At 53.6% G+C, this 16,569-nt stretch overlaps 5 protein-coding genes across 5 annotated transcripts; 3 read left to right on the forward strand and 2 right to left on the reverse strand.

Moving 5' to 3' along the window:
* Window positions 1-64: 64 nt before the first annotated feature.
* Window positions 65-1,933, forward strand: BO95DRAFT_519203 (uncharacterized protein; the record flags this gene model as incomplete). The annotated part of the gene is made up of 6 exons (XM_025592017.1): window positions 65-221; window positions 358-760; window positions 823-972; window positions 1,023-1,193; window positions 1,256-1,381; window positions 1,435-1,933. Exons 1-6 carry the CDS (start codon window positions 170-172, stop codon window positions 1,931-1,933), a joined length of 1,401 nt encoding a protein of 466 aa, XP_025436375.1. The 5' UTR covers window positions 65-169.
* A 643-nt stretch (window positions 1,934-2,576) lies between these two features.
* BO95DRAFT_426045 (uncharacterized protein) lies at window positions 2,577-3,327 on the reverse strand (the record flags this gene model as incomplete). The annotated part of the gene is made up of 3 exons (XM_025584735.1): window positions 3,107-3,327; window positions 2,805-3,022; window positions 2,577-2,747 (listed from the first exon to the last, which is right to left on the reverse strand). The coding sequence occupies exons 1-3, from the start codon at window positions 3,249-3,251 to the stop codon at window positions 2,577-2,579; spliced, it is 534 nt and encodes a 177-aa protein (XP_025436376.1). The 5' UTR covers window positions 3,252-3,327.
* A 1,460-nt stretch (window positions 3,328-4,787) lies between these two features.
* BO95DRAFT_401667 (copper acquisition factor BIM1-like domain-containing protein) lies at window positions 4,788-5,822 on the forward strand. Its single transcript, XM_025583873.1, has 3 exons — window positions 4,788-5,005; window positions 5,065-5,136; window positions 5,216-5,822. The coding sequence occupies exons 1-3, from the start codon at window positions 4,807-4,809 to the stop codon at window positions 5,776-5,778; spliced, it is 834 nt and encodes a 277-aa protein (XP_025436377.1). The 5' UTR covers window positions 4,788-4,806; the 3' UTR covers window positions 5,779-5,822.
* Window positions 5,823-6,742: 920 nt separating this feature from the next.
* On the reverse strand, window positions 6,743-8,373 carry BO95DRAFT_401669 (uncharacterized protein). Its single transcript, XM_025583874.1, has 3 exons — window positions 8,158-8,373; window positions 7,670-8,104; window positions 6,743-7,599 (listed from the first exon to the last, which is right to left on the reverse strand). The coding sequence occupies exons 1-3, from the start codon at window positions 8,264-8,266 to the stop codon at window positions 6,941-6,943; spliced, it is 1,203 nt and encodes a 400-aa protein (XP_025436378.1). The 5' UTR covers window positions 8,267-8,373; the 3' UTR covers window positions 6,743-6,940.
* Window positions 8,374-11,721: 3,348 nt separating this feature from the next.
* Window positions 11,722-16,295, forward strand: BO95DRAFT_489014 (uncharacterized protein; the record flags this gene model as incomplete). Its single annotated transcript, XM_025590540.1, has 9 exons — window positions 11,722-11,977; window positions 12,013-12,206; window positions 12,253-12,670; window positions 12,859-13,049; window positions 13,225-13,331; window positions 13,622-14,192; window positions 14,216-14,915; window positions 15,038-15,606; window positions 15,690-16,295. 9 exons carry the CDS (start codon window positions 11,722-11,724, stop codon window positions 16,221-16,223), a joined length of 3,540 nt encoding a protein of 1,179 aa, XP_025436379.1. The 3' UTR covers window positions 16,224-16,295.
* Between the last annotated feature and the right edge of the window lie 274 nt (window positions 16,296-16,569).

Consider the following 16,569-nt stretch of genomic DNA (forward strand, 5'->3'; position numbering starts at 1 on the left):
CTAGGCAGACATAAAGGGTCTGCCCCCGAGCCGCGCGTCAAAAAAATCGAAAAATCCGGGATCTCGACCTTTCCCCCCCCCCCTCCCCAATCCCTTCCCTTTAAGCAATGAACAACATCATCCATCGATCCCTCCAATCTTGAATGAAATTAACACACCGACTGAAGAAATGAATCTGCTGTCCACCCTCGTGGTGGTGGTGGCCGTAGGTTTGGCGAACCGTAAGCAAGCTCGATTATGATCCACGTGTTTTTTTTATTATTTTTTATTTTTTTTGTTTCTTTGTTCCTTGTTGCCCATGTTTCACTTTTGGATCAAAGGTCACATGATTGACATTTTGGTTGCTCGGGATTTTAGTCATCGCCGCGCAGGACTGCAACGCCCAGCAGGACGAATACGGGCAGGGGATTGTGATATACACGCAGGACCAGCTGGACCAGTTGACGCTGAACTGCACCACCCTCTATGGGGATCTGGTCGTGGGCTCCAACTACACGGGCAGCTTCATCGTGCACAACCTGACCAACATCACCTCCAGCCTCTCCGTCCAGAACTCCACCGGGCTGACCTCCCTCGAGGCCCCGGACCTCATCTCCCTCTATGTGGCGGGCTTCAGCTACGCCTCCTCGTTGCGGTCGATCTCGCTGCCGCAGCTGCAGACGGCCGAGGTCCTCACCGTCAAGAGCCGCACCCCGCTAACCGTGTCGGCCCCGAATCTGCGGAATGTGAGCTACCTCAACTTGTTGGGGAGTGGCATCAGGTGGGTTCCCCGCCACATGACTTCTTTATTTGAACCAGCTTGTAACGTTGTGGGGTGGTTAGTTTCGACTTGTCCAAGTTGGAGAACATCACGACCGGATCCTCGATCTGCGGCGAGTCGGGATGTGATACGCAGTCGAGCCAGATAATGAAGATCGACCTGCCCGCACTGCGGCAGGCGGCGAGCCTGTATGTCGGCGGGAACGTTTCCAGGTATGTTTCTACTTCCAGCAACAACCGACCATCTGGCTCACATCGAACAGTCTGTCATTACCGGTGCTGGCGTCTGCCGGCAACATCACCCAAGCGACCACCAGCGGCTACGGCGACTATGACGCGGGCTTCACCGTGCACACGACGCAGCACCTCAACTTCTCCGTGCCGGAGCTCAGCTACATGAACGGTAGCCTTTCACTGCGCGGCGTTCTTGATACGTACGTAGCCTTTCTACATCTCGATACCCACCGTCACCATGACCACTAACACGACCCGCAAGCATCTCCGCTCCATCCCTGGTGAACGCCACAGCAGACATTCTAATCGAAGCCTGGACCCCACTCGCCGTGAACCTGTCCAGCCTCGAGTACGCCGACGACATCACCGTCACCGGCGAGATCACCAGGTCCGTCCCTGTCCCTGTCCCCCCACCCCGTCAGCAAAGACTAATCCCACCAGCACGGACTTCTCCTCCCTCAAAATGGTCAACTCCTTCTCCGTCAGCTCCTCCAAGCACCTCAACTGCGACAAGGTCATCCCCTCCAACACCAGCGTCATCCACGAGCACTGCGACGCCGCGCCCGCCAAGAAATCCACCCTGGCCCGCAACATCGGCATCGGGGTCGGCGTCGGCGTCGGCGCCTCGCTGCTGCTGGCCGTCGCCGGCATCGCCATCTACCGCCGCCGACACGCCCTCGCCAAGAAGAAGCGGAAGGGGAAGCAGGCGGTCGGGGCTGGGGTGGGGGTGGGGGCCGGGGCCAGTACGGGCGAGGACAACAGCACGCTGGAGTTGCGGCCGGTGAGCAGTGGGGAGCGGAGGGAGGGGGAGAGTCAGAGTCGCGGGTCGATGGAGCGAGGCGCCGACGACAGCGAGGGGCGGCAGAGCCAGACGGCCGTGGCGCCCGCGGCCGTGGTCGTGCCGAGTGAGCCCCCGCCGCCTTATTCGCGGTGGGGGTGAGGTTTTGGTCGGTGTCGGAGTGTCCACGGTATAGAATTTCGGAAATTTCGTTGTATATAGTTCTTTACATACATATTTATAGATTTGCTTAGCGGGGTGGTGGGATAGATCATATTTATTTCTTCTGTTCGCGGGTCTGGCAGTAGGATGTAAATGTTATGGGATGGTGAGATGCCAGCATTGTCACTATCTTTATCTTTGGAGCGCATAGCGAATCAGTCTCCCTCGACCAACCATATCTAGAATCATAAATAGCAGGAAAGTCTTTCCGGATGCGTGATGGTTAGAGCTTGCTCGCAGCACCTCCCTCGCCGCAGTGGGAAGCCAGCCATCACCCGCTCAGCCAACGACCAGTCCAATGCCTCGCTCCCGCATCAAACACAGGTACTATCATCTAGTTGAGCACCGCGTTCACATCCGATTGACTTGAGAGCAGAGAGACATTTTCGGAGCAAGAACGATGTATGATTATTGGAAGCAGCTCGATTAAATCTTTGCACTATAGTACATACACACAACCTACTTATCTCACCCACAGCAACCACTCAGCATACTACAAGCGAGGGACAGCGCGACCGAGATAATACACCGCCCACCCATCACTCGACAACATGCCGCCATCTATCCATCCAGAAGAGACAAATCAAACGACAACAACCCCCCCAACCACAGCAGCAGCAGCAACAAGCATCCCGCCCACGCTCATCGACGCGCCCGCTGCCCCAGACATCGAAGTGGCCGACGCCGAGGCCGCGGAGCCACTGGCCGAGGCCGAGGACGAGCCGGTGGCTTTCGCCCCGGAGCTAGCAGCAGTCTGCACCCCGTACAGGCACATTAGCTTTCGTCAAGTAAGTAATACTGGGACGCATACCGAGTTCGCAACAGCCGTGGCGCTCGCTGCAGCCGACGAGGCGCTGGGCGTGGCGCTGTCGCCGCACGCTTCGGCCGCGGACTTGACGTCGTCGCCGTAGTACTGCCAGATGTTGTAGGTCAGGGCGCACTCCAGGCAGCCGCTGAGCTCGGTCTTGTACGTGGCGTTGGAGCAGTAGGTGGCGTTGGTGTCGTCCTGGAACATGAGGATGACCCCACCTGTGATTCTGGGTTAGGGATGTAGGGGGATGGTAGTGGTTGGATTGTGGGTTCAAGGCAGTGGCTTGATGCGCGGGGACGTACCGCAATCGGCGTGGCATTCGTAGAGCGGACTGCCGGGCGAGATGTCCTCCCTTCGAAACAGGGGGATGCTGGATGGGAAGCTCCATGCCAGGGTTGGGGTGAATACAGCTGCTAGGGCAGTCACGAATAGGATGAAGCGGTGCATTGTGAGGTTTCGGCTGTTTCTGATGGGGGGTGGTTGATTGAGAAGGAATGCGTGCGACGATGGCAGACACCAGATGGGGTAAGATTGGTTGTGTTGGGAACTCTGGGTATAGGGAAGCGTAGGATACAGGCCGCTTATATTCAACCTCAACAAGCTTGCTGCATCACGAACTCTCCACCCCGGGCGAGCTGGTAGGGACTGGTCGGACCACCTGCATCCGGATTCTTCCAGTACCCAGGCCCGCCGGGCAACCTCGCAAGTATCGCCCACTATAGCTCTAGCGGGAGGGCTAGCTCGATACCCTGTGTGATGCAGCCGGTGGGTTCGGTGGGCGAGATACTACAAGGATTGGCTATTCCACCGCATTCGATAAATTAATCACGCAGGCAACGGCGCTAAAAGTCAACTCCGCGCTGTAGGATCTGACTTTTTTTCCGATCCAAGTTCCTTTGTTATACTTATGGTGGTATCGTCTTTTACGTCATACCTTGTGTAGACTGAAAAAGTCTGGCGTCGGTGGTCGGAGTCATTTCGGCTTCGAAGGCCAGGACCGATAGCAGCGCATCATGCTGCTGGTGTTGGACTTGGAAATATTTATCCGGACTCCGTGGCTAGGACGAATCCTTCGTGCAGGTCAACGAGCGTCCGTGGTAAGGGTCTGTTAGTGCAGACAGAAGTGGTAAGGATCCTGGCAAAAGCTCGCGGGCGCTGGGATAAACCCCGGTGTGATGTAGTGACCGAGTCGTCGAGTGGGTTGCATGGAGCGGCACCAGCTGCCAACAATTGGTCAAGGTGCTAGCTCTCCGCTTGGCTAACAGCACCCAGCGCTGCCTAGGGTTCTTTTTGCCTTAATTCGAACACTTCTGGACTTGGCAGGACAGGAAATTCTTGCCAATAGTTGAAGTGCCGTGGTTGGGTCGGGCCCGTGGCTGCTGACGGCCCACTTATTATCTTATCAGATTGAAAATCCGAGCACGCTAGCAAATTTCGGTTCCCTCGTCCGATGCAGTGATTGGAACAAGTATTCGCGTGACCCATCTCTCAATTTGTCCTCGGACATAATTCTTGGATTGGGACAAGGATGTTTGTGGTCGGAAGGGAACGGAGTGACCAGGATCTTATCAATCTGATATGATCTGATGCCGGGCTTTCCTCTTCCGGTTGGTGTCTCCTGGCGAGGTGACACTGCAGGAGGGGTTCGGTGTTGTCATCTCCACTCTGCGGGACAGGTCAAGCCAGGGTTCGGTGGTCGGAACCTCACTGGGGAGTTCCGACCTGCACATGTCGTCTTGCAATCCACTGCGGATCTTTATCACATGGGTTTGCGAAGAGTTCTTCCAGCGAAGGTTGCAACCACTCCACCAGGGCCGTTGACGGGTGTAACGTTTTCGAGAAAGGGATACTATGGATGCCGATCCTATAAGACGGCCATGCGAGCCCGCTGGCTACGGTCACCAGCACAGCAATCCTTCTATTCCAGAAATCCCCTTCCTCTGAGCCTAGGGTTTGAGCATTTACCCCTCATCACCTGCCACCTTCACACACACTTTCGACAATGTCTCCCATCACCCTAATCACCGGGCTGCTTGCCACAGCCAGCCTCGTCATCCCTGGCACCCTCGCCGCAGAAGCCACGGACATGGGGGCCGCTGCGTTCTTGTGGCCACCAGACCGTGCCTGGGGCGCGGCGCAGGACCGCACTGCCCCCTGCGGTTCCTCAGCCGGCGTCACCAACCGAACCGAGTTCCCTCTCAGTATGCACTCTCAGACTATTACCAGCCATCACGAACCTCCAAACTAATTCATGCCCCAGCCAACGGCGCCGTCTCCCTAGTCCTCCAAACAGAATCCTACTCCGTCAACCTCGCCATCTCATATGACAACAGTACGCTCCCCTTTCCCCTCTCTCTCAAACCCCTCCCCTCCTTCCAAAGCACCAAATACTAACAACTCCTTCTACACAGACCCAACCAGCAACTCCGACTTCAGCACGATCGTCTCGAGCAGCAACTTCCCCGACCTCGACCCGGGCCACGAATGCTACTCCGTCCCCAACCCCCCCTCCACCATCACCACCGGCTCCAACGCCACCCTGCAGCTCAAGTACGTCTCCGACTTCGACAACGACGGCAACGAGACCTACTACGCCTGCGCCGATATCACCTACGTGCCGCTTGCCTCCTTCGACACTTCCATCCCCTGCTTCAACGTCTCGGAGGCGACCTCGACTGACTCGTCCTCGTCCTCGTCTTCCTCTTCCTCGTCGTCGAGCACATCCTCCGATTCCTCCTCGTCGTCGTCGAGCAGTGGTAACAGCGCATCCAGCGGCCTCTCCAAGGGCGCCATCGCAGGAATCGTAGTCGGGACGGTGGTCGGCGCCGCGCTGGTCGGCGTGGCTGCCTTCTTGCTGGGACGGTACTGGCAGAAGAAGGCCCAGCGGGAGCACGCGGTCGCGATGAATATGATGAACCCCGTGCAGAAGACGTGGTCGGCTTCGACAGCGGGACGGCAGGGGGCTCAGGCTTGAGGGTTGGGACGTGATTTATGTTTAACTGAATGAATGTGCGATGCTTATGTTGATGGTGGTGTGGTGAGGGGTTTGGGATTGGTGGGGTGGGAAGGATAGGTACAGTGCCTAGTGCTGATGTGGAGGTAATTGATGAATAAATGATACGAGTTGACGAGGTCAATGTGTCGATTCTGAAAACTCATTCAACGATACTATGTTCGAGCTCTAGGATCAGAAACATTGGCTACACGCTTTCTGGGACCTTCCTCTTCTTTCCCCTGGTACATGATCACAGACCGAGGCAGTCTTCCCGCTTGCTTGGGAGCCTTAAGCCTATCGGAATATGAACTCACAAAGTACTTGCTCACATTCTAGTGATAGTAAGGCCCAGGGAAAGGCCGAGAGTAGATGATTTTGAGTAGCCGATAAGTAAACGTACACACACAGTAACATGTCCTAATTGTGTGGAGTAGGTCTACACAAGTGCACCAGCTTCACGCATTTTCGGCGTACCAAGTCATTGGGGATTATTCCCCAAAAACGTTCTTCCATGCAGACACTGATGGGATATACATATAGCCAGATCTGTATGAAGTTTGATTGACTAGGTCACGAAGGAAAGTATCAATAATAACACACACACCAGACAATGATAGATATCATACAACCACTTCAATAAGAACCCATACCTCAGGGATTGTAGTGTTTTCGGAGTGATCAAGTCGGGTCACTGTACCCGGGATTCCTGATGACAAAAGGAGTGGATTTAACGCGAGTTGCGCCTCTGAATGATCCTCACATAATCGAGAACATTTCTTCACCTGTATTACCTACATGCCCAAACTTCAGAGACATTTAGATGAAGATAGATGCCGTACTGAATATGTTCCTGCACGCGAACCCTTAGCATATCCACCATAGCCGAACCCGACAGACTGGTCTGCTCTTCTATATTTGCACAAAATAAATCTCATGGGATTACCATTAGTCTTTCAAAGATATAAATACAAGTTTATTGGCTCATCTGAAAAGTCGCCGTACACGCCATGCTTGAATCGAAAGTATATATATAAGGATCGTAAAGAGGTGGTTAGAAGAGGTTTAAGGGGGGGCGGGGGAAATCCCCCTGGGTGATGAAAAATAAAGGAGGGTGGGTAGTGACGGTCCACTTCATCCTCGCCTAGAAGAAGCTGAAAAGAATCGCCGCGCTCAGGGCAGCAAGGGAAGAGCCTTGGACGTACGAGGATGAGCTCGCGACGCTGCTGGAGGTCGTTCCCTCGCTGAAGCTGGTGCTGGTGGAGGAGCCGGAGCTGGACTCGGAGGTGCCGTTGCTGCTGGTGGTGGCGGTCGTCTGCTTGCCGGCGGTCATGTTGAGGCCCGTGTCCTCGAGGTTGTAGAGGACGGTGCTGTTGCCGGACACGAGGATCTGGTCCGACAGGCCGGTGTCGCTGGTGTAGACGTAGGACACGTCGCCGTCGACGGTGGTGCCCTCGGGCGGGTTGTAGCATTCGATGGTGATGTCCTTGTACAGCGCGTAGTAGTAGCCGTACTCCTCCATGTCGGCGCTGTTCCAGTCCACCAGGCCACCGCCCCACTCGATCGTCCCCTCGCCCTCGCTGCTCAGCCCGCTGGGCCACAGCGACATCTGCAGCCGCGACGGCGTCTGCGGGTACATGTAGATCCCGGAGGTGGCGTTGTACGTCGAGTTCTTGGTCAGCGTGCGCATCGTCACCCCGTCCACCTGCCACTCCAGCTGCTCCGGCGTCCAGTCGATCGTGTACGTGTGCCAGGTGTTGTAGGTGTTGCCGGTGGAGACGGCGGCGTTGACCTCGTTGGTGTCTGCGGGGAATGAAAGAAGTTGGAGTTAGCGCGTGTCACAGCCCATTCACGCAAAAGAGACAACACGTACAGTTCTCAACGCCCTGGAAGTAGAAGTCGGTCTGCACACTCGACAGGTTGTACCCCACAAACTCGAAGTCGATCTCGTCCTTCACGTCGGACATGAGGATAAACCCGGTGATGACCCCCCCGCCGCGACTGCTCTTGATCTTGGCTGACACCTTGCCGTACCAGATGTAGTGATTCAGCGTCATCAGACTGCCCGTCGTCTGGTTGGGCATCGTGAGCATCAGACTGCCGTTCTCGACCTTGGGGTATCCGCTCCAGCTCCATTCGTACTGCGACGAGTTTCCGAGGTACTGGTCGTACGCCACCGTGTCGTCGAGGTTGCTCCAGCTGTAGGTCTGGTTCTTGCAGATGGGCTCCGGCGTGCACGAGTCGAGCGAGTACGACATCAGGGGGTCGCAGGTGCCCAGACATGAGGTTCCGACACCACATACTCCGCCTGCGGATGGTTGTTAGCGTGGTGGGGGAAAGATGAAGTGGTTGTCAACTCACTATAGCAGCAGGGTGCGCTCTCGGGGCACTTGTTGTCGGCACTACAGGTGGTGGAGGCCGAAGCAAGTGCGGCCAGACCGGCCAGGAACAGCGTGGAGACGTGGCGCATCGTTACAGAGGCGACACTGCGTGCAACCGACTGTTCTATGCAAGGAAGAGTTGGTGAAAGGGGGAGGAGGACTCTTGAAACCGCTGCAACGTTTCACTTCTGAAAACGGTGCCGGGGGGGCGGGGAAATCCATTATAATTATACGCTCTTGGGGGGGGGACGAATGTCCACATGACATCAAATCCACTGGGGTCAGCGAACCAAGGAGGAAGCAGGAAAGGGGGGAACGTGTGGGACAAATGGGGCAAGAAATCAGTCAAAATCTTCCTCGGGGACCTTGGGCCGAGCACGGAATTATCGGGGGGAAAGGCAAGCCGGCAGTCGGACGGTAACTCGTTCTGTCGGAGTTGGCTGTGCAATGAGAAAACTAAACCAGTATCGTGCGATAGATAGCAGATCCAAGGATGGGAACACTGGAACACTGACAGCGGGTACGAGAAGCGTGGGATAGGGCTAGCGGAGAGGAGGAAATCCCTCCTCCCCATTGGCCAACTGGATCTGCGAGATAACAGAGAATGAGAAACATCTCCACCGCAAGAGGAAGAAAATTCTGCAGTCGATAGGTTATTGGTTCTACAGGCGTTCCTGTGGTTCAAGCAGAGCTCCAGCGAGGTGGACCATCAGCCTAACCATGGCGATGCAGGCAGCGATATTAACGATTGGAAGTGGGATGCGAGCGAACCCAGCCAAGCTTTGCTAGCGTTGGGACTATCTCAGGGGCATTGCGTGTCCTGCCATGGCCATTCCAGCACGGCACACGAATCAGACTGATCGACACCACCCCGGCACTGTGAATCAGCATTCAGTCAATTGTGTTGATAACAATTGGAAAGGTAGGTTTCTGCGAAATTGCAACTGACCTAAAGCAGCAAAAACCCCATCCTACAGTTGTCAGCTTCATAGGGGTAGTTGTGCTGAAGTGTGGTTGTGCCAAGCCATCTATCAAAAACACAGAATTTTCTCAAGTGGGTCGATGACGTAGCCCCTTTTCTGGTCTTTTCTGGCGCACTTTGGGTGAATGTCTTACTTGGCTCTGAAACACCGCCTTCTCTCCTTGTCTTGCTGCTCAGACCATCGTGTTTCTCGAGTCCTGTGCGTACATTTCTCCAATTCTTGCTGATAAGGATCCGCAAATACCTCGGCTCCCCCCGCGCCACATATTCCGGTCTCGTGCACCATTTGTTTCCTGGTTCATACCCCAAACATGCTCAGGATAGGTGCGCATAATTGCAATTGATTGCTGCGAATGCCTTATTGATAAATCTTTTCCTGGAATAGACTCTAAAGTCGTCCTTCGGTTCGTTCGAAAGTGATATCTCCAAAGCTTAGCCAAAGCTTGTTCCTACCATCTCCGAGGGATTTCTCTCCGTGACCCCTTCGGCGCCCTCGGCTCACTTCAGAGTATAGTTATGAGTGCGAACCTGGAAGACATCTGTCCAAATGTTGAGCGAAGTGAACTAACGGGCGATGCCAAATTGATAATGAATGAGTCATGTTGAGACCACCATGTGGCTCGAGTCTTCTTAGACACAAGAGACAAGAAGCCGGCGCGACTAACACACTTGTCGCTAACAAGTGGAACTCAGTAGGCACCTTCAACAATGGTAGATTCACTATGCATCCTAGTTCAAGGCTTGTCTCAGACTCACCCACAGTTCGCTTGATGGTCACCTTTTCTTCGCTTAAGGATAAATCCGGGAGGCCGATCGACCTGCCCGATGGTGTTCTCGGAGAAACCGCTCAAAAAACCACTCCCACACCACATGATCCCAGTTTGCATGGTCGGAACACAACTCTCCCGCTTGCATCTGACTCTCCAGAGACTGCATTGCGCGCATAGCGGGATCAGCCATCAGTCGATCACCGAGCTACCCCTAAGCGATCAGCCCGGAGACACATAGCTGCGATTGCACTAAATATACCCTGAGGTCCCTTGGGACTATTGAATTGCACGATGCAAATAGCATAAGTAGCTTCGGGGTTATTGCACTAGTCCACTGGCGCCAGTGAATGTCTTAAATACTTTAAAGCGCCCATGATTAGCTGCTGCGAACATATCTATATATGGATGGTGTACTGAATAAGACATTTTTCATGGATAGTCGGAGATTAGTTTAGGGGAATTACCCCTCGGGGTTGACTGCCTAGAGTGGATTACGATTACTAATCTCCGGATCGACCGATCAAATCTCCAGGCGCTGTTAAGGGGACAGGGGCTTACAGCCAGCGAACCATTCGAAGCTATCCAGTGGCTTGGAATTATTCTTCGCGCAGAAAAGGAAGATTGACAAGCCGACAAGGCATGGGAACTGAAGTGAAGCGAAAAGCAGGACACCACACCTCTTCTGATTGTGAACCTCTTGAAGAGAAACGTTGAGAATCTTCACCCGATTCATGATCGACGATCGCAAATTAAAGACATGCATTCGTTGATCCGGAAGATATATTTACAGGGGGGATGAATACGAAGTCGGTCATTCAAGGAAATGTGCAAGGCGCAGGAACTGACTGCAGTGACAGCGCGAACACGGAAAAGGAGTCGGCTAATCCGGGGATCCGACTCGCGCTTGTCCGCCGATGTCCCAATTTATCTTCCTGGCATATTCTAGCCTCCACGCGTGGCTTGGAGGCTTTGGTGGTAGGACTGCCAATCGAAATTAAGCTGATTTCTTTGGAAATTCTCTCCCCCGCACTCATCTCATCTTAAACCCCCTCCTTGACACCCGATAGGTCAGTACCGGTCGCGAGGGCTGATGGCATACAGAACCTCAGTTAGAAGACAACCATCGTCGCTCAGATCTGCCCCTAACAAGGAACTGCTTCACCGGAACTAGGCTCTGTTTGGGTTGGCCAGTAATCTTCCAAGCGCCTACGATTGTGGCCCATCAGAAAGGATCCTCGCGATGTGACATCTACTGCCTGTTGCGAAGAAGCATTCGTATGTGTCGGAGATGATAGTGCAACACGCAGCCTGAAGGACCATGGGTCAAAGAAGTATATGGCGTCCGCTTTTTACATGGTTGACACGCCACTGGCGAGTTGGTCATTCGAATACGTTTCGAGGGATGAGTTACAGCGTGGCTGTGTGAATGCGAAGCAATTCGATTCATCAATTCACATCTCACGTATCACGAGAACAAGGACAACTCCTCGGGTGGCATCTCCAAGATCTTTGCCCCGCGTCGACACCACCCATCCGGACCTCGTTCTCCTGGCTATGTCTGACAGACGTCAGACTGGACAAAAGTACTGTACAGCACATGCAGTAATTATACGAATGCGGGGGGCTATGCTGCATAAGGGCTGCAGATCCGCGGCGTGAATGCTGCCCAATGCGCCTTCCCTTTCGAACTTCAACCCAGTCTGCCATCTTGAACGCTTCGGTGGTTCGCAAAGTCTGACTAAATACCCCCTCCTCCTCCTCCTCCTCATCGTCATCATCTTGTGAGAGCAGGATGGAAACCAGGAAGAAACGCCTATCACATAATGCATATACAGTCGCGCTCCTCGCTCCGCTGGAAGTTGAGCTCAGCGCAGTGAGGTACATGCTCGACGAAGAACACGAGCAGCTTCCGGCGACGAAAGGTGACCCAAACCGCTACGTCCTTGGACAACTGAGCCAGCATAATGTGGCTATCGCATCCTTGCCTGCCGGCTACCAAGGCACCATCTCGGCCGCAATCGTCGCACGAGATCTAGCAGCACCTTCAAGTCGGTAGAGCTGCGACTGCTCGTGGGCATTGGAGGCGGCGTACCTAGTTCTATTGTCGATGTTCGCCTGGGAGACGTGGTGGTCAGCGTCCCATCCGGCACGCAGGGTGGTGTTGTGCAATACGACTTGGGAAAGCAGACTACGACCGGGTTTCAACGCAAAGGTTTCTTATGCCCTCCTCCCAACGAGTGGCTAGCGACCGTCCCGCAAATTCGGTCGGATCATCTTGTGCGGTCCAAACCTAGTTTCTAAACATATTGGGGACATGCTGGAGCGGTATCCCGCACTTTCCAAGTACAAGCGACCGTCGTCTGACCTGGATGTTCTGTTCAAGTCTGAGTACGACCATCAATTCAACAAACCCACTTGCCAGTCTTGCGATAGACAAAATGAGGTTCTCCGACCCGAACGTAGCGATCCAAAACAGCCCGTCATCCACTACGGAGTCATTGCATCAGGCGACCGCGTCATGAAAAATGCGAGGGAGCGGGACATGATCAGCGGGAGTGTCGAGGGCGCCATCTGCTTTGAAATGGAGGCAGCAGGACTCATGAATGATTTCCGGTGCATTGTCATTCGCGGGATTTCTGATTATGCAGACTCGCACAAGAACGATGTATGGCATCCTTATGCCGCCGCCGCTGCTGCCGCCGTCGCCAAGGAGCTACTATCGTATCTCGAAGCATCAAAGAGTAGGTGAAGCATACGTATGTCCATGGTCACGTCACAGAATTGCTGATTAGAGATTTCGCAGCTACCGTTTAATTATCTCCGGTGGCCGCTGCCCTAGAAGCCTTCCACACTGAAGGAAGGCGCCTTGCGATTCAACGCATTTCCGGCCAGCCACTCCCAATGAGCCACTGTTTCATCAACCTGGCAGTGGTGAAGCGCTCACAACACGTCAGCAAGCGTCAAAATTTCTTCTCACTTCAGTCACGCCTCAGAGTGCAAGAAGATGACCAGGAAGAAGTGATCACCTTACCGGCACTTTTCGAGCCATGGTCCCGGCCCGAACGACCGTTCGAGACACCTCCGAAGCCGAAACGCATTCTGACCGAAGGACGGGCTGGGGTAGGAAAATCGACGCTCTGCAAAAAGATTTTTTTTCGAACACATTCACCATCACCTGTGGAAGGACCTTTTCGATTGAGTCTTCTGGGTTCCTTTGCGGAACCTGAGACGAAAATCACAAACGATGACTGCAAATAATATGGAAAACATGTTCTACGAGGAATATTTCTCACAGCAGCCTGATGGCAAAGCACAGGCTCACGCTTTATGGCTGACTGTCAATGAACCTTGCGTCTGTGAAAGGGTGCTTTTCATCCCGGATGGCCTCGACGAGGTCTCGCGGTAATGGGACATGGGCACGCCGATGCACGAGTTTGTGTCCCATCTTTAAGAGCAGCCACAAGTCATCATTACGACGAGACCTCGCCCGTCTGATCATATTGATATCGAGGCCGTTGATCTGGAGCTGGAGGCTATTGAATTCCGCTCCAAGCAGGTGAAGGAATACGTTCGCAACACAGAGATAGTGCCGGACATCGGCGTTTCAAGAGAGATTGAGTCTTTCTAAAGGATCACGCTCTGCTGCAAAGCCTTGTCCAAATTCCGATCCAGCTAGACGCATTGTGCTACAGCTGGGAGCGAGATATTTGGGGCGACAGACCGCAGACAATGACCAGTCTCTATCAATCAATCGTCTCAAAGATCTGGAGAAAGGATATCCTACAGCTAGGTATCCGAGACGATCAAGGGCACCGGCTCACGGAAGGAGCAGTAGAAGACATCCACCAGCTCGACATTGAAAATTACGTTGCGAAGGAAATTAACCTCATCGAGGGCCTTGCATTTCATGGACTTGCTAATGATACAATTGAATTTCAAGAAGAAGACCGAGCATCTATATGCAGACTATTAAAACGGCATGAGGAAGAGCTCCCACGTATGAGCGAACGTGTACTCCGCAAAGTATCATTCTTGCGCACATCGGAAGACAATGCTCACAATAGCCGACACAGCTTCCACTTTCTGCATCTGACCTTCCAAGAGTACTTCGCGGCACGTTATTTTGTCAGGCACTGGATACGCGACAAGCCTCTTCCCTGTTACTGTCTGACAAGAAAGGACCCTCCAACAATACCACCTCGCCTCTTTCTGCAGACAGAAAAGTATAATGCACACTATAATAATTCTGGCGCTTCGTTGTGGGTCTGTTGCAGGACTGTTGGCAGCCCAAGGCGTCGAATGGGGAGTTGGTCAGAGGGATCTTTCAACAATTCGAAGCTGAACCACGCGACTTGGTCGGAGCAGCGCACCAGAGCCTTATAATGCATTGCCTCAGTGAGCTAGCTGTGGGCAGCAGCGATTCTGCCATCCCAGCGATAATATCCCAATTCGAAGATAATCTACTGCAATGGGAATTACTCAAGTGCAAATCTCACTTGGTCCCTCCGCTTATTTCTGACCCAGAGTGCCCAGCCCGCGTGATAGTAGCACTCTTCAGCCCTGAGTATGAACAGTACCATGAACTAGTTCTCGAGACACTACAGTCAGGCAAAAGGGAACTACCTGTAGAGGCTCTCAGATCCACAGTTCGGTTGCTTGAGCAATCCAACCGTGTACAAGTAAGGCCTTTGGCGACAGAAGTGCTCACACAGAGCCAGGGACCTATTCCACAGGATATTGAGTATATCCTAGTCCGGATTCTTCGAAATAACCGTGTCGAAATGAGAAAGGCAGTCGCCGAGGGTTTGCTCCGAGGGAGATATCTTTCCGAAAGCACCGTTCACGATATTGCGCTGCTGCTCGAGCATTGCGAATCAGATCTCCGGCATACTCTCATGCGTGCAACGGCCCCAGTGAAGCACCTACCCGAAAGAATTGTGGAAGCTCTGTTACAGTTCATCAACGACGAGCAGTTCATCGGCGAATGTGGGCCACTGGCGCTGTTTTCAGGATCACAGGACAGACTTTTCGCAAAAAGATTCCCTGTCTAAGTACGGTCTCCGCTGGGCCGCCGGCACTGTTTCTCGCGCCCCAGGACAATTTTTCAGCAAACGCGATTAGCTGCCTAAGTGCGTTCCTAGAGGATGAACGGACCCTCATCAGATACAGAGCAGCTAGAGCCTTGGAGGTCAAGAACACAGTGCTCCCGTGCTGGGTCTACCAAGGATTGGTAAATCTCCTTGCGGACAACGCTGATTATGTGCGGCGTGCCGCATACGACTCGCTGTGCTGTCAACAAAGTCTCCCGGAGCAGATTTTGCACACTTCGATTCCCTTGCTTAGTGTCGAAGCAAAGTCTGAAAATCGGCTCGGCAACGAAAATGCCCATAACATATCTACCATCTTTGGGAATCAAACGGTTCTTCCAGACGGTGTCAGACAATCTGTTGGCCGCCTTCTCAAGGCAAGAAGCTTCTATACAAGGCTTGTCGCGGGCTGGGCCCTGGCACCTCAAATTGGTCTCGTGGACGCAATGATGGGTGACATAGCACTGCTTCTCGAGCAAGATAATCTGCCTCTGAGAAAAATAACAATAAACAAGCTTCTAGGACCGAAGCACTTCCGGGACAGACTTCTCAGATTCCTGCGTGTGAAACTGAAAAGTCCTGACGTCGATGTGAGGAGTTCCGCCGCAGCGTGGTTGGGCCACCTCGCTCCGCTTCCCCATTTGATTTGATAGTCTGCCTTCAAGATGAGAAGCCACTACCTATAGCGAGCCTGTTGCTAGTAAGACACTCAGTGCTCCCGGATCAAGTCCTCCAAGGATTGCATGCCCTGTTGATGGGTGCAGACAGCAGGATGCGTGACTATGCGAGCTGGGCTTTGCTTAGACAACGGCACCTGTCGTGGGAAATGCTTCGTTTGCTGTTATACACACTGGTGAACCACGAAGAAAATCATCCCACTGCTGCAACGAAGGTACTTGCAAAGCAGGAGTGTGTTCCCAATGACATTATCGCTGCGCTGGTCCTGCTGCTCAAACATGTGCGACCTGTGTTAAGGATTCAGGCTGCGTTTGTTCTGGTCCAACAGCCGCGACTCGAGGAGAACATACTTCACGATCTGGCTTTGCTTGTGTGCGCCTCCGAGTCTAGAGTGTCGTACGAAGACGACCCCTACACTGCGGCAGCCAATAAGGGGAGAACGATCCGATCTGCCCAGCAGAACGGTCCAAGCACTTGTCACTCGCCTAGAAAACCATCCCAACCCGCGCGTTTGGAATCTCCTGCATAATCAAGACAGCTTCTACGCTCTGCTTCCAGACCTGGGCCGCAGAGAATTATTAATCATATTCATCCGATGGATCTCAACCGCCTTTCACCATCAGATCTGTTGTTCTATGTGCGAGGGCTACTTGGTCATCGACGGCCCGAAAGGGAGGTTCAGGGCTGCCTTCGCGACCGCCCAGCATAGGGGGCAGTTTCTGCAGGCCTTGTGAAACGCGCACGCATACGTTGGCCTCTTCTATGCCAAGACACGGTCATACTCGCCGGTATTGGAACACGCATCGGAGGTGGAAACCGGCGGCACGAGAGGTACCACATTGCTGGACAGGTTCAGGGGCATAAGGCGAGCTATT

The sequence above is a fragment of the Aspergillus brunneoviolaceus genome (genome assembly GCF_003184695.1).
Source record: "Aspergillus brunneoviolaceus CBS 621.78 unplaced genomic scaffold BO95scaffold_119, whole genome shotgun sequence".
NCBI lineage: Eukaryota > Fungi > Ascomycota > Eurotiomycetes > Eurotiales > Aspergillaceae > Aspergillus > Aspergillus brunneoviolaceus.

Coding starts and splice junctions, on each gene's coding strand:
- BO95DRAFT_401667 (XM_025583873.1), top strand. CDS start 4,807: ATGTCTCCCATCACCCTAATCACCGGGCTGCTTGCCACAGCCAGCCTC. Junction 5,006..5,064: donor CCGAACCGAGTTCCCTCTCA/GTATGCACTCTC, acceptor TTCATGCCCCAG/CCAACGGCGCCGTCTCCCTA. Junction 5,137..5,215: donor CGCCATCTCATATGACAACA/GTACGCTCCCCT, acceptor CCTTCTACACAG/ACCCAACCAGCAACTCCGAC.
- BO95DRAFT_401669 (XM_025583874.1), bottom strand. CDS start 8,266: ATGCGCCACGTCTCCACGCTGTTCCTGGCCGGTCTGGCCGCACTTGCT. Junction 8,105..8,157: donor GAGCGCACCCTGCTGCTATA/GTGAGTTGACAA, acceptor AACCATCCGCAG/GCGGAGTATGTGGTGTCGGA. Junction 7,600..7,669: donor CTTCCAGGGCGTTGAGAACT/GTACGTGTTGTC, acceptor CATTCCCCGCAG/ACACCAACGAGGTCAACGCC.